The 24,834-nt window shown below is 35.2% G+C and overlaps 1 protein-coding gene and 1 pseudogene across 5 annotated transcripts in view; one reads left to right on the top strand and one right to left on the bottom strand.

The window, feature by feature from the left end:
- The window catches only part of LOC140636819 (E3 SUMO-protein ligase ZNF451), a 90,914-nt gene that overhangs the window by 42,860 nt on the left and 23,220 nt on the right, over window positions 1-24,834 (top strand). For all 5 annotated transcript variants that reach the window (XR_012034051.1, XM_072832493.1, XM_072832491.1 and 2 more), the window contains 7 exons: window positions 4,369-4,519; window positions 5,739-5,865; window positions 14,742-14,895; window positions 15,364-15,511; window positions 18,253-19,859; window positions 23,050-23,193; window positions 24,656-24,786. Coding sequence is in view for 4 of the 5 variants with exons in the window: in XM_072832493.1 (XP_072688594.1) it covers window positions 4,369-4,519; window positions 5,739-5,865; window positions 14,742-14,895; window positions 15,364-15,511; window positions 18,253-19,859; window positions 23,050-23,193; window positions 24,656-24,786 (2,462 nt within the window). In the remaining variant the exon portion in view is untranslated. The remainder of the gene's footprint in view (window positions 1-4,368; window positions 4,520-5,738; window positions 5,866-14,741; window positions 14,896-15,363; window positions 15,512-18,252; window positions 19,860-23,049; window positions 23,194-24,655; window positions 24,787-24,834) is intronic.
- LOC140636821 (heterogeneous nuclear ribonucleoprotein A1-like) lies at window positions 6,484-7,741 on the bottom strand (annotated as a pseudogene).

The raw sequence follows: 24,834 nt of genomic DNA, 5'->3' as shown, positions 1-24,834 counted from the left end.
CATTGGGTAGCCTCTTAACTAACTCTACAGACCTAAGGTTCCCAAAAGAGTCACTATGGAACATTTTCCCCAACCAGATAATTAGGTTTTATTTTTTTTTTACTTTTTTTTATTTTTTGGTGGAATTTTTAAGATCCAGTAGTACACTCTCACTATGACCGCTTTTCTAGCCTGTGTTGTAGAAGTAACACTGAGCCTTTAAAAGGCTTGGGATATCCACAGAAACCTTAGCTGTGGATTTAATCCAGTAGAATGTTTAATTGCAGAAAGTCATTAGAAATGCAATGCTCAACTTGAACCTGATATCTTGTTCTACAGTTTTCAGGGGCATCTGGGTGGCACAGTTGGTCATAGTGTCCAAATCTTGATTTTGACTCAGGTCACTGTCTTGGGGTCCAGGGATTGGGCTTGGCGTTCAGTGGGAAGTCTACTCTGAGATTCTCTTTCCCTCTGTCCCCTCCACCCCCCAGGTCACATTCTCTCTCCCTCTCTTTCTCTCAAATGAATAAATCTTTAAAAATAAATAAATATAGTTTTCAGAAGGCTTTTCTTTGAATCAAATTATCACTGATAAGGTAATTCCAAAGTTTTTACCCTGTTATGTTCATTAATAAGTTTGTATGTCTGTCTCTTCTTTCAGACTACATACTCTGTAGTATGGGGAGACAGAGACCAAGGTTTATTAGTCCTTTTTTGCTCAACTTAGAGATACTCAGTAAATGTTTGAATATTATCCAATGTAAGCTATAAACATTTGCATATGAACACAGAAAGAAGCCTAGAATTTAGGATCCAAATGTGACTGTCATTCAAGTAAACAAAAGAATTGTTTAGTATTCCAGACCTATTTTATCAAAAAATACTATGATACCTGGTTATGCCTCTTGAGGTGTTCTAGTTAAAGCTCATATTTAAAAAAGAAAACATCCCCCTAGATGCATTCTGTTCTCAGTAGAAATTAATGACTTAATTCAGTGGTTTTACTTTAGCTACTTTAGAATCGCCTGGGAACTTTTAAGTATATACCTGTGCCTCATCTCCAGAGATGATTCTAGGGCATCTGTAGTTTTGGGAAAAGATTCGTAGGTAATTTTGATAGGAAAATGGAGTAGAACTATAAGGCTTTATCATTTCCAAGATATCTTCTAAAAATATTTTATATCATGCAAATCTAACATCTTTTAAGTCCTGTCTAGACTCTTTAGATCTGATGCCGTACCTCCAGATTGACAGAATATTTGAATTCACTGTAAAATGTATTCATGGGCATATGTTTATGTATTTGTCTGAGCAGGTCAGTGGTAACAAATGACTCATTTTAACTGTATCTTTATGATTCATGGCGAAACTTGGTATTTTACATATCTTCAGGTCACACCTGATTCATTGGTAGCTGATAAGCTTGAGCCTGGAGTTAAGGGCTTTAGTTATATTTGTTTTATGTGATTGTTTTATTTTTTTGCTTGCTCCCTTGCAACAACACTATAGAACTGAAGTTTAGGATCTATTGCTAGAACAGCTGCTTTAACATTGGGCTATATTGGTATGGTGCTATTCCATAAGTTAGCTTTGGAGAGTGCTGAAATGTTTGAATAGGTTATAGCTGGGAATACAGAGGTGAGTCATTGTTCTCTTTAATTATAAAAAATGAGGTTCTACTTCTAAATAGCATTAAGGGACTTGTTCAATCTATTCCAAAGTATCTAGCTATTGTAATTCATCCCTTTCATTAGAAGTAGTTTAAGTACTTTATTTATATTTACTCTACTGAAATTCATCTTTTATAGACCTTTATAGTTAGGCTAGTTTGCATACATTTAAATACTTAGTAACTTAAAAACAATACTTTAAGGAAAATACTTAAATTTCTCTATTTTGCCTTTCCATGGGTAAATCTTATTTTCTCTGAATTGATTATTTTCTCTAATTTTATTTTTATCCAGAACTTTTACTGGCTAAATAAAGATCTTAATGGGCAACTTCTAGAATGTGGATAGACAGTAATTAAAAATTGTCATAATTCTGACTACATTAAAAAAATAAAGATAAGAAGGTGTATTGTCTTTAATGCGTCTTTAAGATTAAAATATGATTAATGCTATACTATAAAAAAAAAAAAAAAAAAAATGCTATACTATGCTGTTCATTGTTTGTTGGCAGAACATATTTATAAGCATTTTGGCAGTTTTTAATGGAGCCTCCCCCCTCCCCCCAAGGACTAAAACAGCAGAAAAGCAGTTGAAACCTTAAATTATTATATAAGCCATTTGGAGATCTTAAAACTAGATGATGTTAAAAGAATAATAATCTATCCTATTTAAATCCTTAGGGGCTTTGTAGAAACTACCATAAAGATAATACCCAGTTTTCTGTTCTATGAGACATTCAAGGCATTTAAACAGTCTAAAGGGAGTCAATAATCTAACCATCTGTGTATAACCATCTGACATACAGTCAGAATCCTGCTTGCAGTTTTACATTTCATGGTTTGTGTAATGTAACTCTAGATTTTCCATCCTACAGCATGCATGGGATAAATTTTGTTCCAGGGGTATTAGTCTACAAGAGTTGTAAGATGAATACTTAAAGGATGAAAAATGAGCCAGGATAAAGGGAGATTAATTCAGAGAGACTAGTGAAAGGGCTGCCTGGCTGGCTCATTCCATAGAGCATATGACTCTGGATCTTAGGGTCATACAGCCCTATAATGGGTGTAGGGTTTACTTTTTTAAAAAAGAGAGGAAAAAGAAATAGTGATGGGCAAACTTTGAAAGGAGAAAAGAAAGGGATAAAATAAAAGAAAGGAGAAAGATAGTAAGTAAATCTCTGCTTTGTGTTCTGTAAATTTATTACTGAGAACTGCATTACTTAATATCCAGATTGGAACTAACTGATCAGTGGCTGGTTTCCTAAGAAAGTACCACTTTTATTCTTCTTGCATCCCTGAACTCTCCACTCCTCCCCACTCTCCTAGTTACATTTTTAACATAATTTTCAGAGAACTCAGATCCTTTATAATATAGGTAAACCTTCTAATGTGTTTAAGATAGTTAATAGAGGAAAAAAGAATTAGAAGATCTTTTCCAGTTTATATAAATGAAAATGTAAGTAGTGGCTTTATAGAGCAACTGATTTTCTAATCAGTGTTTGATCTTTGACATTTCTTGGCTATTGAACTTAAAGAAACAGATTTTTTTTTCCCCTCAAGAGAATGTTACTTAAAGATGTTAACAGCTTCCAGGACACCTGGCTGGCTTGGTCAGTAGAGCATGCAACTCTTGATCTCAGGGTTTTAGTAACCTCTACATTGGGTATAGAGATTACTAAAAAAAAGAAAAATTAAATGAATAAATTTAATCTCCATCACATACTAAAAAAAGAAAGGAAGGAAGGCTCCTGGCCGGCTCAGTCAGTAGAGCAATGTGACCCTTGATCTTGGGGTTGTGAGTTTGAGCCCCATGTTGGGTGTAGAGATTACTTTAAAAATAACATCATTTATGGGATCCCTGGGTGGCGCAGTGGTTTAGCGCCTGCCTTTGGCCCAGGGCGCGATCCTGAAGACCTGGGATCGAATCCCATGTCGGGCTCCCGGTGCATGGAGCCTGCTTCTCCCTCTGCCTATGTCTCTGCCTCTCTCTCTCTCTCTCTCTCTCTCTCTCTCTCTGTGACTATCATAAATAAATAAAAATTAAAAAAAAAATAACATCATTTAGATTATCATTTAATATCATTTAATTATCATTTATATAGGCACCTTGGGTGACTCAGTAGGTTAACCATCTGACTTTTGATTTCGGCTCAGGTCCTGATCTCATGGTGTGAGATCAAGCCCCACATCAGGCTCCACTCTGGACATGGAGTCGGCTTAAGATTCTCTCCGCCCCCCTACCTTCCCCTGCTCCCCAACCGACTCACTTAGCTCTCTCCCTCTCTCTCAAAAAAAAAAAAAGAAAAAGAAAAAAAATGTTAACAACTTTACTTGTCCGAGGGGTCACCTGTGTAGCTCAGTGGGTGAGCATCTTCCTTTAGCTCAGGTCGTGATCCTGGGATTGAATCCCACATTGGGGATTGAATCCCCTGCAGGGAACCTACTTCTCTCCCTCTGCCTATGTCTGCCTCTGTCTCTCTCTGTCTCTCATGAATAAATAAATAAAAATCTTAAAATAAAAAAAAGCTTTATTTGTCTCAGGTAGCTATTTTTAAGTGATCATATTTTTTATAAGAAAGCCAATAAACATTTAATAACAATTAGCATCACCCAGATGCTGTTGTATCATAATTTATATTGTTTTGTCATAATTTTGATTACCAATTCAAAGGACAAGTATCTGAAGTAGGAACTTAAGAATTTGTATTCCAATGATACAGGACTCAAAGCAGGAACAATTAATTCTGGAACAAGAAGTTCATTCCGAAGAGGAGGCCAAATGCGGGTGTCTGGAAAACCAATTTTATGTCCCATAATGCACTGTAACAAGGAATTTGATAATGGGCACCTTCTCTTAGGACATTTGAAAAGGTGAGTATGATACTCAATAGTGGATGCTGAAAAGCAAATGAGTTTTACAAAGTGATTTCATAAAATGAAAGCATGATACATCTGTGTCATTGTAATCATAACTTTATATTGCAAACTCGAATTGTTTTGTGCTCTTACGATAGTTGCTTTAAATTTACATTTCTTAGGTTTCCTAGAAGGCTTAAACTCAGATATTTTTTCTAGTGATACTCTCTTTCAAGGCATGTAGCCTTTAAGTATGTATTTATTCTTAATATGTATCATAAAATTCGGAACAGAATTTTTACACTTATAAGTAGTTGAATCATTTTTAGAGAAATCCAGCCCATAAATACAAATTTCAAAAGACACAGAGCACTTAGAGATATTTGGTCTAGACTAAAGAAAGCTAATATGGTATTACAAAGCAAATGTTAAAGGCAAACCAAATGTAGCAAAATTCATAATATTCTATTTATGAAACCTACCTTATTAATTTACTGAATTTTTGAATAGTAGAGCTTGAGAAAGTAAATATCAAGGGAAGGCAATATTAAAGGCATTAAACATTCTTACCTTCATATTCTCTCCTAATAGTTTAAATATATGAATTGAGAGTTTGGGGGCTCTCAGCCATTATCATTTCCAGATGCATCAACCTACTTATGAATTAACCTACCTGTAAAGGCTCCTAGAACGAGCTTCAGCATTCTACAAATAACTGGGTACCATACTGTATCTAAAGTATTTTTAAATCTCCAACTTTAAAATGGCACAAACTTAAAATGATTAAACTGAACATTAAAGGGATTAAAAACATTTTTAGGAAACAAGTGTGTGCCAGAAATCTTGACATGAGATTATTATTAAATTGGTTCATTTACAACTATTTGTGAATTTTCTGGTAAATAAGGCAAAAAGGAAAAGATGATGACTCTATAATCTTCAAACTGGAATCTCATCAGTTTGGCAAGACATACTTAAGTCCATTTTAATGGATCTTGCGGTACTTTTACAAAATCTTGAGCTCACTATTGGTCACTGTTTGAAGGGATTGCATGGCATTTCGGAGCCATTTGATATTTCTTTAAGTTGAAGAACATATTTCAGTAAAGTAAAAATTTCTTAGTGTGTATGTGTGTTTGTGTGTAAACAAATAAACAAGTGCTTAACAAATGAAACAGTACAGTGTGGATCCTAAAATGCGGACTTCTCTAACGTTACCTCTCTTGCTGAGTAGGTTTGATCACTCTCCATGTGATCCAACAATTACACTACATGGACCATTCACCAATTCCTTTGCTTGTGTAGTGTGTTACAAAAATTTTGTTACTCAACAGCAATATAGGGATCACCTTTTTGCTAAGGTAAGAGCATGTCCTAAGTTAAGAATAGGTATTTTTTCCTAGAGAACCATGGAATTCGGTATAGGTGTTTTCTTGCTGCTCTGAATTACCTATAATCAGATAATCACCAGTGATACACATAAGGATCAAAACTATGGTTATTTATGGAGAATAAAATGATTTGGAACATTAATTTTCTGTGGGCTGATAAACTTAATTACTGAAAGCCGGCAGTCCCAGAGATTATCATAGAAACCCTTTCTTTGATGGAGTTGCTCTGCCGAATTAACCTTGTTCAGATGCTTATAATGAGAACTAGAACCTTGGTGTTAAGTCCACTGCATTTCACTGCCTTTTGAAATGTTGGAACCATGTAGTAAATAATTCCTTTTTAATGCTAGTATTAAGAAATCTAAAAGGCTGTTTTATGTAACTCTCATTAAACATTAAATCTCAAGGGATATAAGTTGATTCATGGCATATGCAAATCTGTGTAATATATAGTTCTGTATTACCATATTTGAAATTATGTATCTTTAATGATTTATTCACATTACAGAATGTTAGTTGTGTAATATGTTCACTGGGAAAAAATTTTTTAAGCTTTTATTTTATTTTTTAAGACACATTTATTCAGCATCATGATCAGACTATTACATTTAGCAATCAACAGCATGGGTGCAAAAAAAAAAATCTACATTAAAACCCTTTGTTGGAATGCTTTACACTTTCCACAGAACAGAAACTAAAATAACCTGTTATACAATTAGTCACAAATACAGTCCTCGAGTTTTTTGCCCATACACATGAGTATTGTCTAAAACATGTCTTTGTAGCAGCTAGGCCCTGCCACCACTGTGCTTGGCTGAGTTCACAAATCTGTTGTAACCTGTAGCTTCCCTGTCACTTCTCTGGCTCTCCTCTCCTGCTAAGCTTTATTTCCTGGCAGTAATTAAAACCTTCTGCCACTGCCATAGCTGCTGCTGCTGCTGCTGCTGGAACCACCATAGCCACCTCGGTTTTGTGGTCTGGCAAAATATTGGCCTCCACCACCATGGGGGCCAGAGCTTCTGCCTCCAAAATTTCCTCCTTTCATGGATCCAAAATTTGGGAATAGATTGTTGTAATTGCCAAAATCGTTATAGCTTCCGCCACCTCCAAAGTTGCTTCCTTCATTACCAAACCCATTCTAGCCATCCCCACTGCCACCATATCCACTACCACCTCGACCACTGAAGTACCCTCCACGACCAAAGTTGTCATTCCCACCAAAACCACCTCCACGACCACCACCAAAGTTTCCAGAACCACTTCGGCCTCTTTGGCTGGACGAAGCACTAGCCATCTCTTGCTTCGATAGGGCTTTCCTTACTTCACAGTTGTGACCATTCACAATGTGGTATTTTTGAATGATAATCTTGTCTACAGAGTCATGGTCATCAAATGTCACAAAAGCAAAACCTCTCTTTTTGCCACTGCCTCGGTCAGTCATGATCTCAATCACTTCAATTTTCCCATACTATTCAAAATAATCTCTTAGATGATGTTCTTCAGTGTCTTCTTCAATGCCACCAACAAAAATCTTTTTCACAGTTAAGCGGGCACCAGGTCTTTGAGAATTTTCTCAGGAGACAGTCCTCTTTGGTTTCACAACTCTTCCATCCACCTTGTATGGCCTTGCGTTCATGGCTGTGTCCACCTCCTCCACGGCGTACGTGACAAACCCAAAGCCTCTAGAGCGCTTGGTGTTGGGGTCTCTCATTACCACACAGTCTGTAAGCATCCCCCATTGCTCAGAATGGCTCCTCAGACTCTCATCAGTTGTTTCAAAGCTCAAACCTCCAATGAAGAGCTTCTGCAGCTGCTCAGGCTCTTTAGGAGACTCTGACTTAGACATGATGGCGGTGAGAGGGGAGACTTTAACGATGCTAACTCGGCGGCGTCCGGGGCAGAAAGCTAAGTTTTTATTTTAATCACTTGATGCTCATGATGACAAATGTCCTCTTCAATCCCCATCACCTATTTTACCCATCCCCCCATTCGCTTCCCTTCTAGTAACCATCAATTTATTCTCTTCAGGTAAGAGCCTGTTTCTTGGTTTCTCTCTCTCTTTTTCCCTTTGCTCATTTGTTTTGTTTCTTAAATTCCACATACAAGTGAAATTATATGGTATTTGTCTTTTCTCTGACTTTGCTTAGCATTACACACTCTAGCTCTAGCCACGTCATTTCAAATGGCAAGATTTCATCCTTTTTGATGGCTGAATAATATTCCATGCGGGTGTGTGTGTGTGTGCCGCATCTTCTTTATCCATTCACTAATTGGTGGATACTTGCAGTATTATAAATCATGCTGCTATAAATATGGGGGTGTAGTATCCATTTGAATTAGTGTTTTTGTATTTTTTGGATAAATACCCAGCAGTGCAGTTACTAGGTCATAGGGTAGTTCTATTTTTAGCTTTTTGAGGAACCTTAATGCTGTTTTCCACAGTGGCTGCACTTGCAGTTTGCATTTCCACCAAAAATGCACACGGGTTCATTTTTCTCCACATCCTTTCCAATGCTTGTTTCTTTTGTTGATTTTAGCCATTGTGACAGGTATAAGGTGGTATCTCATAGTAGTTTTGATTTGCATTTCCCTGATGACGAGTGAGGTTGAGCATCATTTCATGTATCTCTTAGCTATCTGGATATCTTCTTTGGAGAAATGTCTGTTCATGTTTTCTGCCCATTTTTTAATTGGACCATGTGTTTTGGCTTTTGAGTTTAAATTATTTGTATATTTTGGATACTAACCCTTTATCAGATATGTCATTTGCAAATGTTTTCTCCCATTTAGTAGGTTGCCTTTTTTAATTCTGTTGATTGTTCCCTTCACTGTGCAGAAACTTTCTATTTTGATGAAGTCCCACTAGTTTATTTCTGCTTTTATTTCCTTGCCTCAGGAGACACATCTAGAAAATGTTGCTATGGCCAGTGTCAGAGAGATTACTGTCTGTGCTGTCTTCAAGGGTTTTTATGGTTTCAGGTCTTACATTTAGGTCTTCAATCCATTTTAAATTTTATATATGGTGAAAGAAAGTGGTCGTTTCATTCTTTTGCATGTAACTGACCAGTTTTCCCAATACCATTTGTTGAAGAAACTGTCTTTCCCACTGGATTTTCATTTCTCCTTTTTCTTTCTTTTTTTAAAAGATTTTATTTATTTATTCATGAGAGACACAGAGAGAGAGAGAGATTGAGAGAGAGGCAGAGACACCGGCAGAGGGAGAAGCAGGCTCCATGCAGGGAGCCTGACGTGGGACTCCATCCTGGGTCTCCAGGATCAGGCCCTTGGCTGAAGGCGGTGCTAAACCACTGAGCCACCCAGGCTGCCCTCATTTCTCCTTTTTCAAAGACCATATAATTGTGGGTTTATTTCTGGATTTTCTGCTGTGATCCATTGATCTATGTGTCAGGTTTTATGCTAGTACCGTGCTGTTTTGATTACTATACTTTTGTAATATAACTTGAAGTCTGGAATTGTGATACCTCTAGTTTAGCTTTTCTTTTTCAAGATTGCTTTGATTGTTCACAGTTATTTGTGGTTCCATGTAAATTTTAGGATTTTTTTTTGTTCTGTGAAAAATGCTATTGTTATTTTGATGGAGATTGCATTAAATTTGTAGATTGCTTTGGGTAGTATAGACATTTTAACAATATTTGTCCTTCCAGTCCATGATCATGAAATGTCTTTCCATATTTTTACACCATATTGATTTCTTTCATCAGTGTTCTATAGTTTTCAGAGTACAGGTTTTTTAACTCTTGGTTAAGTTTCATTTCTAGATATTTTATTGTTTTTGATGTGACTGATTTAATATTTGCAAAACAGTCAGTGTGATATGTCATTAAGAGAAAGTATAAAAAAACATCATTTCAGTAGATACAGAAAAAGCATTTAATAGTACAGCATCCATTCATGATAAAAATCCTCAATGCTAGAGGTTCTAGAGTAGCATAACCTCAACATAATAAAGGTCATGTATGAGAAACTCACAGCTAACATTCTCATTGGTGAAAAACTGAGATCTTTTCCTCTAAGGTCAGGAACAAGACAAGAATGTCTATTCTTAGCACTTTTATTTTATATAAGATAAAGTGTCTGAATTGTATAATTAAGAAAAACAGTGTATTGTAAACGTGAATACTTAAATATTTGTTGAATCAGTGCATACATTTTAGATCAATGAACAACATTCTATATGAATATATTATATAGTTCATTTAATTTTGTTCGATGTATTGCTTCAATTTTTCTATTAAAAACAATACCACTTTAAATATCTTGGTAGCTAAAACCCTATAATAAATCACAGCTGTGATTACAACTATATGCAAAGTGCTGTGAGTCCTAGCAAACCATCAAACCTGGGAATGATCTTGGGGACTCCCAACACAAGTGGTAACCTTGATATTGCCAAGAGGTTACTGTTATAGGACAGTAATATGATGAAAATAATGCTTATACCTTTAGAACTAGAAGGACTCTTAATTTTAGAACCCAAATTCTTCCCTTCTTTAGAGACACCAAAGAGATTAAGTGTATTAGAATGGTACCAGTGTTCAGGGTGGATTCATAGGTATAGAAAGGAGATGAGTTTAGGTGACCTTTGTAGTAATTTAACTTTGAGATGAATAAAGGCTTTGCCTAAGTAATGGCATTTAGAATAAAGACCTTAAAGTGAAGCCAAAAGAAATGACAGGGCTTTCTGTTGTTGTGACAAGGGTTTGAGGGGAGAAAAGAAAAAGGATACAAGAGGACTGCATTATGTAATTTTTTTGGTGTTTTCAGAGGGACTAATATTGTACCTTTTTTAAAATTAGAGTCCTTTCAGGGCACGTTTTCCTATTCCAGACTGTCTATGTTAACATATTTATCTTTTTTCTTTAGTAAATCTGAATGGATATTTTAACTTAAAATTAATAACTCTCATTTATGTTTTTCCAAATTTCATTGACTTTCTTTTTTTCTGGGAATCACTCATGTCATGCTGTTTTACCTTGCTTCCAGGAAGTAAATTTATGATGTTCAGCCTTTTGGGTAGCATTATGGTAAAATAGAACAAATGCTTTGGTGTCACACAGACCTGGGTTCTACTGTCATTTTTATTAGCTGTATGTACTCAGAAGTTACTGAACATCTGTGATCCTTATTCTTTGTATCTAAAATGAATTGTTACACTTACATGCAAGATTGATAAGAGAAGGTATACTACTGTATAAAGCACCTAGGGCCTAACTTAGATAGCTCTCATTAAATGCTCTTTATTACTTATTCTTTGGAGAGTCCTTCACAAGAACTCTGAAGGAAACTGGTATGCATTAGACTGTAATTGCCTATCTTAAATCAGCCAGAAGAGGTCACTGAAGATTGTATACCTATGAATTCTATTTTGTAAGGATGGCATTCTTCAAAGAAAGAGGGTGAAATGACCACAACTTGTATTTTTGCCTTGCTTCCCCTTTCTTTCCCTTTCATCTCCAATTTCTTCTGTCTGAGCCAGTGCTGCTTAAACTTTACACACCAATCACTTGGGAATCTTACTAAAATGTAAGTTCTTATAGTAAATCCAAGACTGGGCCTTAGATTCAAGATTCCTAACAAGTTTGTAGTTGAAGGTCACACTTTGAAGGTTACAGGTGTGAATTACTAGTTGGTTTTGACAGTAAAACTATTCAATAAATATATCACTAGATAGCTTCCTGCTTTTCTCCTTTTCTGGTGGTGGTGGAGGTACGGGAAGACATATTGTAAACTCTAATGGGCCTCGATGTCACTTTTGAGTCAATAGGTACAACCCCTCTTTCTCATTTTGTTCCTAGAGCCATTCTGTCATTAAGAGTGATTTTTCCTTCTTGTTAGCCCATCCTCCCTAGCCCTAGGCAATCTGTAAACTGCTTTCTGTCTATAGTTTTGCCTTTCCTGGACATTTCATATAAGTGGAATCTTATAATACGTGGCCTTTTGTGATAAGATTCTCTAGTTTACCATAATGTTGTCAAGGTTCATCCATGTTGCAGCATATATCAGTACTTCATTCTTTTTTTGTTCCATTGTATGGAAATATGCCATTTTTTGTTTATCAATTCATCAGTTGGTAGATACTTGGGTTATTTTACTTTTGGGCTATTGTGAATAATGCTGCTAAAAATAAATGTACAAGCCTTCATGTGGACATATGTCTTTATTTCTTGACAGTTAATTTTGGGGGTCGTGTGGTAATTCTGTTTAGTTGTTTGAAGAACTACCAAACTGTTATACAACACACTGTACCATTTTCTTTTCTTTCTTTCTTTTTTTTTTAAGATTTTATTTATTTATTCATGAGACACAGATTGAGAGAGAAGCAGAGACACAGGCAGAGGGAGAAGCAGGCTCCATGCAGGGAGCCCGATGTGGGACTCGATCCCAGGACTCGAGGATCATGCCCTGGGCTGAAGGCAGGCGCTTAACCGCTGAGCCACCCAGGTGTCCCCTATTTTATTTTCTTACCAGCAGTATATGCAGGTTCCAATTTCTCTACATTCTTAACAACACTTATTGTGTGCCTTTTAAAACAACCATTCTAGAGGTTATGAAATAATATCTTTACTGTAGTTTAACTTTTTTTATATATTCAAATGTGTATAGTGTATTTTATTTTAATGTAATTAGATGTATAATGGTTAGAAAGAAAGTGAGTGCTTTAATTTATGAAACATCCTATTTCCCACTCTTTCCACTAGTTTGTTCAAGGAAATATGTTATACTTTTACAATAGGTATATATATCTTTTTTTTACAATAGGTATATTTTAATAACATTTTATGTAGAATCACATTCTTGTTCTGTTGAGCAAACTTTAACCAAGCTTTATATTGAATCCATTTCTGACTCACAGTTGAACTAAAAATTATTTTGTTAGCATTTTTCAAGTAGAGGACCTTTGTATAAGTTTGTGTTTAGGAAAATGCCTTTAGTGCTCTCATTTTGAACCTTCTCATTGGAAGGCATAGTATCTTCTTGGATGTTATCTTCTGCGTGTCACTCACAACATTAAAACAGGTTGAAGAGTAGTGGAAAGAATAGAATTTATAACCAAAGATGTAAAGCTGTGTTTGAATGGTAGTTTTATCTCTTCCCAGGGTGCTACTTGATTGGACAGAAACTAAATTTTAGTTTTTTCATTTGTAAATAATGAAAATAGTACTTCATGGGATTATTAGATTTTGTACCAAAATATGATGCTTCCCACGTGCTCAATATAAATGTAAATTTCTTATTCCTCCTTCTGTGACATCTCATAAGTACTGCATAAGCTATTTCTATATCCCTAATATTAATGATAGTAAATTTAAGAAGACACAATACAACTTTCAAGGCTAAAAGATGTTAAATTACATTTATTTACCAGCACACTTACATATACACCTATATACATATATACTTTAAAATATTTCCAGTTTGGGGGCAGCTGGTTGGCTCAGTAGATAGAGCACATGACTCTTAATCTTGAGGTCATGCGTTTGAGCCCCACATTAGGGATAGAGTTTACTTTTTTAAAAAGAAAGTTTTTTAGTTTTGAGATAGAGGAGCCTCTTAACCAAGTTTCAATACCTAGATGCTAGAAAAAACATACCTGTTTGACTACATCAAAATTTTCAAGTGACCACATGTGAAATTAATAGATGTTTGAAAAATATTTGCAAAATGGAGCATGGCACAGTTAGTTTTGATAATGAAGAAAAGATACAGGTTAACCAGAGGAAGAGAAAACAGAAACAATTGAAATATCAGGCAGGGGTGCCTGGGTGGCTCAGTTGGTTAAGCATCTGCCTTTGGCTCAAGTCATGATGCCAGGGTCCTGGGATCAAACCCCACATCTGGCTCCTTGCTCAGTGGTGAGCCTGCTTCTCCTTCTCCCCCTGCTTGTGCTCTCTCTCTCAAATAAATCTTTAAAAATAAATTAATAAAAAACAGGCAAAAGGATATGAATATCCAATACACAGAATATGGAAAATCCACAGAATTGTATGAATTAGGTACTAAAACTCACTAGTAGGAAGTAAAAATTGAAGTAACAATGAGTTTCACAATACCTGTCAGACTGCAAAGATAAAAACACGATCTATAGTAGCTATTGTGCCAGGTTCACTCAGTGCCAGGAATATGTAAATTGGTAAAGCCTTTTTGAAAGATAATCATACAGTATCCTTTAATATTCAGTACTAAACCTTTTAACCCAGTAGGGCCACTGCGAATAATGAAAAACATGCACCTGTAAATAGGATACGTATACAAGGATGGTTATATTTATTTATTCATGGGCGGGGGGGGGGGCAGAGACACAGGCAGAAAGAGAAGCAGCCTCCATGCAGGGAGCCTGATGTGGGACTCGATCCTGGGTCTCCAGGATCACAACCTGGGCTGAAGGCGGCACCAAACCACTGGGCCATCCAGGCTGCTCAAGATTTGTTTTTAAGAAAAAAAAATTTTAATTCACATATGGAACCTCATTTATGATTAAAATTCTGTGGTTCACACTTAGGGAAGAAAAGTTTTCATATTAAAAACTGATATAGAATATTCCAAATGATTAAGAAATTTTGAAAGTTGATTTTAAAAAAACTGATTATTGTGTGGGAAATATCAGAAAGGGAGACAGAACGTAAAGACTGCTAACTCTGGGAAACGAACTAGGGGTGGTAGAAGGGGAGGAGGGCGGGGGGTGGGAGTGAATGGGTGACGGGCACTGGGTGTTATTCTGTATGTTAGTAAATTGAACACCAATAAAAAAAAAAATAAAAATAAAAAATAAAAAAACTGATTATTGATTTTAGTTGTGTATGATACAACTTTGCTTTGTATTTTAGGAAGCTGCAGGTGATGGACATAAAAACAACCTTCTTCCTCAGATTATTCAGTGTTTTGCATGTCCAAATTGCTTCCTTCTTTTTAGCAGCAAGGATGAGTGTTTGAAACATATGTCTGGAAAGAATCATTTCCATCAGAATTTTAAACTGGGTGGTATGTTAATACTCTTTTCTGTTAAAGCTTATTGAACTACTTTAATCTCTTTACCATATTTCTTATATAATTCTTGACATAACTTATCCTGATATTAGATTGAAAACATGAAAGTGAAAAGATTGTCTTTATTTTTCAAAAAAGATTCTCAGTAGAGCTCCGCACTTAACAGTAAGGTTTACTTTGAGGAATGAAGAGAAACTTGGAAAGAAAACATTTATTTAGGATGATGTTTTTATGTATACATAATATCTGGGAAGTTGGGTGTTTCTCTGCATTTAAGACTCAAATTTTGAGCATGAGTTCTGCATCTTTTGTACTTAAGGCTAGAAAATGACTTCCCTAGATTTTTATCACATATATATCAATCTTTTACTTATTCTACCCAATGTTGAGAAAATGAAGGGGAGGAAGGTTGGGTTGCTTTCTCCTCCAATCTTTGCAAATTAAGTTTATTTTGTTTTTCAGATGACCAGGGAATAGCACATCCAATATCATTTCCATCTTTTGCAAAGAAACTTCTGATTTCTCTGTGCAAAGATGTCCCATTTCAAGTTAAGTGTGTGGCCTGCCACCAGACACTACGTTCCCACATGGAGCTCACTGCCCATTTCAGGTTTGTACAAGTTTAGTCGGGCTGTAAAGGAATCCTGCTCTTTACCAGAGGAAAGATTAAACAAATACTTTTCTATTCCATGTTTCTCTGCTTTTAGAATGAGAATGTACATTAATCTGGAAATTAATCAAATTTAGCATAATGAGAGAAGTTAAAGATATGAAAAAAGTAGATTTGATATTGCTGTGAATGTAAAATGAACTAACAGTTCTATGTGTTTTTTTCTCTGTGTGTTATGTGAGTAGTGTGTATATAGGAGAGAAGCAGGTTAAAATAGAACATTGGCTTTACATCAGCCAGAATGGAAAGTATCATATCATATGAAAGATTAAATTGCAGTGAAAGGCCAAATTTATTAAATAATCATGGCTTTATAATGGAAGTTATCAAGCAATGTACAACCCACAGTGTACCTTTCACCCAACTTCAGTAATTAGCAAAACATGACTATCGTGTTTCATTTATATTGTCACCCCTTGCAAGTTGTTATTTCAGAGTTAAATCATGTCATCCTATCTGTAAATACTTCAATACTTCAATATGTAACTATAAATAAATAGTAAAGACTCTTCTTTTTTTTAATCCTATAATACTATTACCACACCTTAGAAATTGATACTAATCAATTTAATAGCATCGACTACTTAGTTATCAAATTTCCCCGATTATCTGAAGAAATTTTTTATTACACATTTGGGATGTTGGAATCATGATCCAAACAAAGTCTGTACATATTTTCTCCTTACTACTGTGTCTTTTCAGTCTGTTTTCCTGTTATACTATTAAAATGTATTAAAAGTTTGTATCTACTAAATGACAATTGCAATTATTTTCACAAACCTTCAAGAAAAATAGGTTCTCAATAAACTTGAGGCAGTAGAATATAATTACTTTGTATATACTCAGTGTAACTACTAAGTTTAATAGTCCTGGTTCTAACTTATATTCTAACTTGTATTTCATGAGTTGAAATCCTGGTTCTGCCTGCTATTTTTATTCTTAATTTTTTATTATGTAAAATTTCAACTGTATGAAGTCAACAGAATAGTATAATGAACTTCCATTTTACCCATTACCCCAGCTTTAATAATAATCAACGCTGCTTATATACTCCTTATTCCCCTTATTTTTAAAAGTTCTGTTTTTGAGATACAAATTAAATTCATTACAGTGTATACATCGTAACTTTTATGATTTTGCCATAATGGGTACATCTGTTAACCTATACTTTTATCATAATTTATCACCCTTCTGCGGAAAGTTCCATGTGTCCCTTCCCAGTCATTTCCCACCTTCTCACCCCTGCAGTCTCCATTGTGGTATTTTCCTGTACATTGTGGTATTTTCAGTACATTGTTCCTTTTTATTGGTAAGTAGAATTTTATTATATGAACTTAGCACAATTTGTTTATTCATTCTCATGTTGATGGACATTTGGATTATTTAGGATTTTTAGCTATTATGAATAAAGCTGTATATATTTTATACAAGTCTTCTTACGGACATATGTTTTCATTCATCTTGGATTAAATATCTAGGAGTGGACTTGCTGCAATCAAAGAGTAGATGTATATTTAATTTGATAAGGAACTACTAAATATTTTCCCAAAGTGTTTGTACCAACAAGGTATGAGAGTTCTAGTTACTCTGCATCCTTGCCAAGGTTTCGTATTGTCTTCTTCATTATAGCTGTTCTTTTGAGTGTCTCTTTGTGGTTTTAATCTGCATTTCCCTGATGAACAATGATGTTGGGTACTTTTTCATGTGTTTATGTCTTTTCATGAGCAGAAGCTTTTAATCTCAAGTATAACTTAGTGGTTTTCTTTTTATTGTTATTTTCTCTATCCTGAGAATCCTTTGCTTATTCTTGCTTCAGGAATATATTTTGTTTACTTCATTTTTTATGAAATTCAGTTTTTTTTAGCTTTTTTTTTAGCTTTTATATTTATTTCTGTAATCTATCACAAACAAATATTTGCTGATCTTTAAAACAACCAGAATTTTTTACTGATGATTCTCTGTTGTTTGTCCATTTTTTTTTTACTTTGTTCATTTCTGCTCTCTTTAAACTTTGGGCTTCATTTGCTTATCCATTTCTAGGTTCTTAAGGTAGCAGCTTATATTGACTTTAGACCTTTTTCTATATAAACATTTAAAGTTATAAATTTTCTTCTAAGCATTGCTTTACCCTCTGATTTTGATAAGCTGTTTTCATTTTCATTCATTTAAAAATATATTTTTTAAGATTTTATTTATTCATGAGAGACAGAGAGGCAGAGATGTAGGCAGAGGGATAAGCAGGCTCCATGCAGGGAGCCCAATGTAAGACTCCATTCTGGGACCCCAGGATCATGCCTTGAGCCGAAGGCAGACCCTTAACCACTGAGCCACCCAGGTGTCCCCATTTAAAAATATTACCTTTTCCCCTTTTTTCTGTGACCCTTAGATTTATTGAAAATTTTTTGTTTAACTTCTAAAGAGTTAAGGATTCATTTTCCAAATATTTATATGAATTTTTTAATCTTTTGATTCTAGTTTTACTATTCTAATATATGGAGTAGAAACAGACAATATAGGTAATACTCAGGTATTGTGAGTTGAAATTATTCTGTTATCTGCATTTTTATTGAAAAATATCTTTTAGTGCTTTCTGTATGCATTGTTTATAATTCCTGTTAAAAAGCAGAGGTACTGTATTTAGAAAGTACTTACGAAAGAGTTTATTTTTTTATCCAATTTAGAGTTCGTTGTCGAAATGCTGGTCCTGTAGCTGTAGCTGAGAAGAGCATTGCCCAAGTTGCAGAAAAATTCATAGTAAGAGGATATTGTCCAAATTGCAACCAAATCTTTATGGATGAAAACAGTACCCGAAATCACAAGCAGAATTCAGGGCACAAAATCCGAGTCATTACCTCAATGGAAGAATCAGTCTTACTTTATTGCCACATCAGTGAAGATAACAAACCTTCTTCTGACTTGCATCTATTGCTAGATCAGTCAAAATTTTCATCACTTAAGAGAACTCTGTCTGTTCAAGAATCGAGCTCACCAGATTGTACCACTGTTCCAAAAAAGATGAACTTAGAAGGTAGAAGCCATGAAAGTATGGTTTGTATTCAGAAAGAAAAGTCACTTGTAAAAACTTGGTTTTGTGAATGCCATCAACGATTCCCAAGTGAAGATGCAGTAGAAAAGCATGTATTCTTAGCAAACACAATGTGTTATAAGTGTGTGGTCTGTGGAAAGGTGAGTGAAGATTCAGGAGTTATCCGTTTACATATGAGCCGGATTCATGGAGGGGCACATTTAAATAACTTTCTTTTCTGGTGTCGGACATGCAAAAAGGAGTTGACAAGAAAAGAGACTATCATGGCACATGTGACTGAATTTCATAATGGACACAGATATTTTTATGAGATGAATGAGGTAGAAGGTGAAACTATGCCATCCTCTTCTACAACATTGGTGAATAATGTGACTGCTAAGAATCCTTCTTCAACTATTACTATTATTGATCATTCTCCAGCAAACAGTCCTCCCAGGGGTAAATGGCAATGCCGAATTTGTGAAGATATGTTTGATTCCCAAGAATGTGTAAAACAGCATTGCATGTCTTTAGCAAGTCATCAATTTCATAGATATAGCTGTGCCCACTGCAAAAAGACTTTTCACAAGGTAGAAACACTATACCGCCATTGCCAAGATGAGCATAACAATGAAATAAAGATTAAGTACTTCTGTGGGCTTTGTGATCTTATCTTTAATGTGGAAGAAGCATTTTTAAGTCATTATAAGGATCACCACAGCATAGATTATGTGTTTGTGTCTGAAAAAACTGAAACTTCAATTAAAACTGAAAATGATTTTCCGGTGATAGAGACCAGTAACCTGTTAACCTGTGGTTGCCGTGAGAGTTACATCTGTAAAGTCAACAGAAAGGAAGATTATAGTAGATGTCTCCAAATCATGCTGGATAAAGGTAAACTGTGGTTTCGATGCACCTTGTGTTCAGCAACAGCACAGAGCATGAGTGACATCAATACTCATATCCATCAAGTGCACAGAGAAGAAATCAGTGAGGAGGAAGAGGAGCAGCAGTATGTAATCAAGTGTGGCACCTGTACTAAAGCATTTCATGATCCTGAGAGTGCTCAGCAGCACTTCCATAGGAAACATTGCTTTTTACAGAAACCCAGTGTGGCTCATTTTGGATCTGAGAAAACAAGCCTGTACAAATTTGCTGCCAGTGCCTCACGTACAGAGAGAAAACCGAAACAGACAGTAAGCCATCCAAAAAATTTGGACGTGGAGAAAGGAGCTGAGAATGACCTAAGCTGTCAGAATATAGGTACGGCTTTACAACTCTAATGTCTGTGCAAATTTCACATGCTAATAGAGAAATATACACCTATTGTAGCCATCAGATTTGAGAAAGCTAATAATGATTTGATTTTGAAGAAACGGATGATTAATTACTGTAGTGTAACTTTTTAGGGATGTATATTCCTAAACACTAATAAATATTAATATCTAAATATTCAACTATTCTAAACTTTAGGGAACAAAGAACATATATATTAGCTTTAAACAATATGTTTAAGGTAACATTTTCTTTTACAGAAAGCATGGGGATTTTGAGAGATGATGGAAATTGATAGTCTTTCTGAAAGTCAGATTTGTTTTTTTTTTTTTAAAGATTTATTTATTCATTTATGACAGACATAGAGAGAGAGAGAGGCAGAGACACAGTAGGAAGGAGAAGCAGGCTCCATGCTGGGAGCCCAACGCGGGACTCGATCCTGGGACCCCAGGACCGCGCCCTGGGCCAAAGGCAGGCGCCAAACCGCTGAGCCACCCAGGGATCCCCTGAAAGTCATGTATGAAAGTTATCCTGAACATTCAGATTCTTACCATTCAGATTTAGGTGCATTAAAAAAATTAGCCAAGTGAATTCTTTGTTGCTATTTTGACTTTTCTCTTCCTGTTGTTGGCTAATTATTTTTTTATTAAAAATATTTTTTTATTCCACTGTAACTAACATAGTAGTTTCAGGTGTACAATATAGTGATTCAACAATTGTATATAGTACTCCGTGCTCATTATGATCAAATGTACTTTTTTTTTTTTTTGATCAAATGTACTCTTAAGCCCTTTAACCTGTTTCATCCATTCTCCCCTCCTCTGATAATCATCAGTCTCTGTATTTAAGAATCTGTTCCCCCCCACCCCCAAAAAATAATGTTTTTTTTGTTTGTCTTTTTTCTTTGTTTTGTTTCTTAAATTCCACATGAATGAAGTCCTATGGTATTTGTTTTTCTAGCATTATACTTTCTAGATCCATCCATGTTGTTGAAAATGGCAAGATTTCATTCCTTTTTTATGGCTAATATTCAGTTTATAGATTATACACATACACCACATCTTCTTTATCCATTCATCTATCAGTGGACACTTGGCTATTGTAAATAATGCTGCAATTAACAAAGGGGTGCATATATCTTCTTAAATTAATATTTTTGTATTCTTTGGGTAACTAATCCCTAATAGAATTACTAGGTTATATGGCAATTGTATTTTTGATTTCAAGGAACCTCCTCTATATTGTTTTCCACAGTGGCTGTACCAGTTTTGCATTCCCACCAACAGTGTACAGGGTTCTTTTTTTCCCCACATCCTCATATTTTGGTCTTATTCTATAAGTATGAGAAATCTTAAAGATCAGAATTCATATATTTTTGTTATGATTTTCTTGGAAGCAAAACTTTTACTTAAAGTTAAAATAGCAATTAGAATTAGAGTTACAAGTGGTAGCAAGAAACCAAGGAGAAAATTGAGGTATAGATAGATCTCTTTGTACTTATTCTAGACTTCTTTCTTGCACCATGGGATAAGATTAAGTGTGGAAGAGTGCAGTGTTTTTATTTTATTTAGAAGTATAATTTTAAGTGTAAATTCTTTTAAATATCTATCAGCTCTTGATAAATTATACAATGTATAGTGAGGACAATGAGGATATATGAAAATTTTGAATAGAATTATTTTTAAAGATTTATTTATTTGAGATAGAGAATGTGCGTGCACATGAGTGGGAGGGGCAGAGGGAGAGGGAGAAAGACAATCTCAAGCAGATTCAGTGCTGAGCACAGAGCCCAGCTCAGGGCTTGATCTCACGACCCTGAGATCACAACCTAAGCTGAAACCAAGAATCAGACACTTAACCAACTGTCACCTAGAGTAGAGTAAAACCTAGTCATTTTGGAAATAATTTAAGATATTAAGGTTTGTATTGCTACCACTAGAAACTTCAAGGCCTTATCAAGATAGAAAAGTATGAAAGAATTGAAAGGGGTAAAAAACAAGAGTTGGAGAATGGTGGAAGAGGAAAGAACCTAAGAGAACCAAGAAAGATATGTTTATGGTGGGAGGTGCTGGTGTGCTACCATTACCTCTTATGCACCACTTTATGGTAGCAGGGTTGTAGGTTATTTCATTTCTCCTCTAGGATTTTTAATCACATAGCTAGCAGGTTACTAATAAGTCTAGATTGGGAAAAGGACAAAACTGGTAGAAGGAGAAGTTCTTAACAGGCAACCTTGAAATTTTATTTTGATGGACAGTGCAAGGTTTTGGTTATTTGCCTCAAAACTTGGCCTTCTAGTTCTTCCAGTATATTATTATTTTAAAAATTGCTTATATAAATTATTTTTAAAGAAAGTCTTAGCTATAAGGATTTGGTAGTGGTGGGAGCAGTTTTGGAGGTAGTAGCAGCTATCATGATTTTGGCAATTACAACAATCAGTCTTGAAATTTTGGACCCATGAAAGACGAAAATTTTGGAGGCAGAAGCTCTGACTGGCCTCTGTGGTGGTGGAGGCCAATATTATGCCAAACCACAAAACTAAGGTGGCTATGGCAGTTCCACAGCAGCAGTAGCTATGACAGTGGCAGAAGGTTTACTTACTGCCATGAAATAAAGCTTATTAGCAGGAGAAGAGCCAGAGAAGTGACAGGGAAGCTACAGGTTACAACAGATTTGTGAACTCAGCCAAGCACAGTGATGGCAGGGCCTTGCTGCTATGAAGAGACATGTTCTAGACAATACTCATGTGTATGGGCACAAAACTTGAGGACTGTATTTGTGACTAATTATATAACAGGTTATTTTAGTTTCTGCTCTATGGAAAGTGTAAAGCATTCCAACAAAGGATTTTAGTGTAAATTTTTTTTTTTTTAACACCCATGCTGTTGATTGCTAAATGTAACCATGACACTGAATAAATATGTATTTTTTTTAAAAAATCAGAAAAAGAAAGGCAGGCTTAGGGTCAATAGCATTTATATATAGAATAAAATTTTTTGAAAAATGTTCAGAATATTTTTTATCTGGTGTACCTATACTGTATTGTACAAGTTTGGGCTTCATGAAAAGGTTTAGAAATTAATATTTTGTATATTCTCTAGTATCTTTTAAACTTGACCAATTAAAATGTTTTTAGCTAATTCTTACCAAATTCAGGTTAATATTTCTCTCTTCTCAGATGAAGAAGTTGTTGAACTTCCAGATTTGGATTATCTGCGAACCATGACTCATATAGTCTTTGTAGACTTTGATAACTGGTCAAACTTTTTTGGTCATCTACCAGGACATCTTAACCAAGGAACATTTATTTGGGGTTTTCAAGGTATGGTTGATAAGGAAAACATTTGAGATGATACCCTCTTCTTTTTTCCATTAGAATATGTTTCATGTTAAAAGGACTGCTCTTGAACCTTCCTGATTAGAACATACAAACTTAATTAGAATATGGTCATTTTGCATTATAGCTACTCTGCTAGAATATGTTTCTCTTTACATTTCTCTGTAATAAATATTAACTCTATTTGGTAACCTAAAGTTTGTGGATCACTAGATACATATTTCAAAAGCTTTTATTCAGTATCTACAATATGCTAGGTACTGTGCTTGGCATTAACCTGTGCTTACTGATTATTATGTTTATCTCCTTTTTAATTTTTTTATTTTTTTAAGATTTTATTTATTTATTTTTATTCATGAGAGACACAGAAAGAGAGAGAGAGAGAGGCAGAGACCTAGGCAGAGGGAGAAGCAGGCTCCCTGCAAGGAGCCCGATGTGGGACTCGATCCCGGATCCCGAGATCACACCTTGAGACAAAGGGAAACGCTCAACCACTGAGCCACTCAGGTGTCCCGATCTCTTTTTTTTAAATATAAGGAAGTATTGTGAGAAGTTTATTTTTTTCAGAGTATAAAACTAATAAATAGTACTGTTCTTTTGAACTCCGTTAGTTGGGCCTCATGGCTACAGAACTAGTATGATTTTCAGCATTCCATAACTGCCCCTACAGTTCATCCTTATTGTTCATAAATGTGCAGCTTCATTTAAGTATCTCTCTACAAACCACTGACCAAATGGAGAGAGACTTCTTTGGTTTATAGAAGTTTACTATAGTGAACATCCAGAAAATTTCATGTTTGATAGGAAACAACATATAAAGAGAAGGATTGGATTTAAGATACAAATATACTGACCTGGTTAAGTTATCCAGTATAGTCTTTTAGTAAATTTAGCTTTGCTGATTGCCCATAATTTCTATCCACTGAGTAGCCTTGATGTACTTTTTTTTAAGATTTCATTTATTTATTCATAAGAGACACACAGAGAGAGGCAGAGACATAGGCAGAGGGAGAATCAGGCTCCGTGCAGGGATCCCAATGTAGGACTCCAGGATCACACTCCTAGCCGAAGGCAGACGCTCAGCCGCTGAGCCACCCAGGTGTCCCAGCCTTGAAGTATTTGTGAAAAAATCACTAATACGGTTTTATAGAATTATACCATTCATAGACTTTCCACACATACTACTTTTGTTTCTTACTAACATACCTATATGTTTCCAGATGAATAGGCAGATTCAGCAAGTCGACCTCTTTTGCCAAGATTGTAAAGCAACAAAATTGTGATACCAGTACTAGAACTGAGTTCTGCATTCTAATCTAGTGCATACCCTCTAGAAAAACTTTTCTCTTGTGTTTTTTTTTTTTTTTGATTAAGCTTTCAGTTGTATCTAGTGTTCTGTTCTTATTTTCTGTTTGACAATCATATATGCCTTTTCTAAAAATCATAGGAGGAAACACCAATTGGAAGCCTCCCCTCAACTGTAAGATCTACAATTACCTGAATAGGATTGGGTGCTTCTTCCTTCATCCTCGTTGTAGTAAAAGAAAAGATGCTGCTGATTTTGCTATCTGTATGCACGTGAGTGATTGTTTTATTCAAAATCTAACGTCAGTCTAGGACCTACTT

This window comes from Canis lupus, chromosome 7 (genome assembly GCF_048164855.1).
Source record: "Canis lupus baileyi chromosome 7, mCanLup2.hap1, whole genome shotgun sequence".
Lineage (NCBI taxonomy): Eukaryota > Metazoa > Chordata > Mammalia > Carnivora > Canidae > Canis > Canis lupus.
The sequence above is the reverse complement of the archived record's forward strand: the minus strand, read 5'-3'. Positions and strand labels throughout refer to the sequence as shown.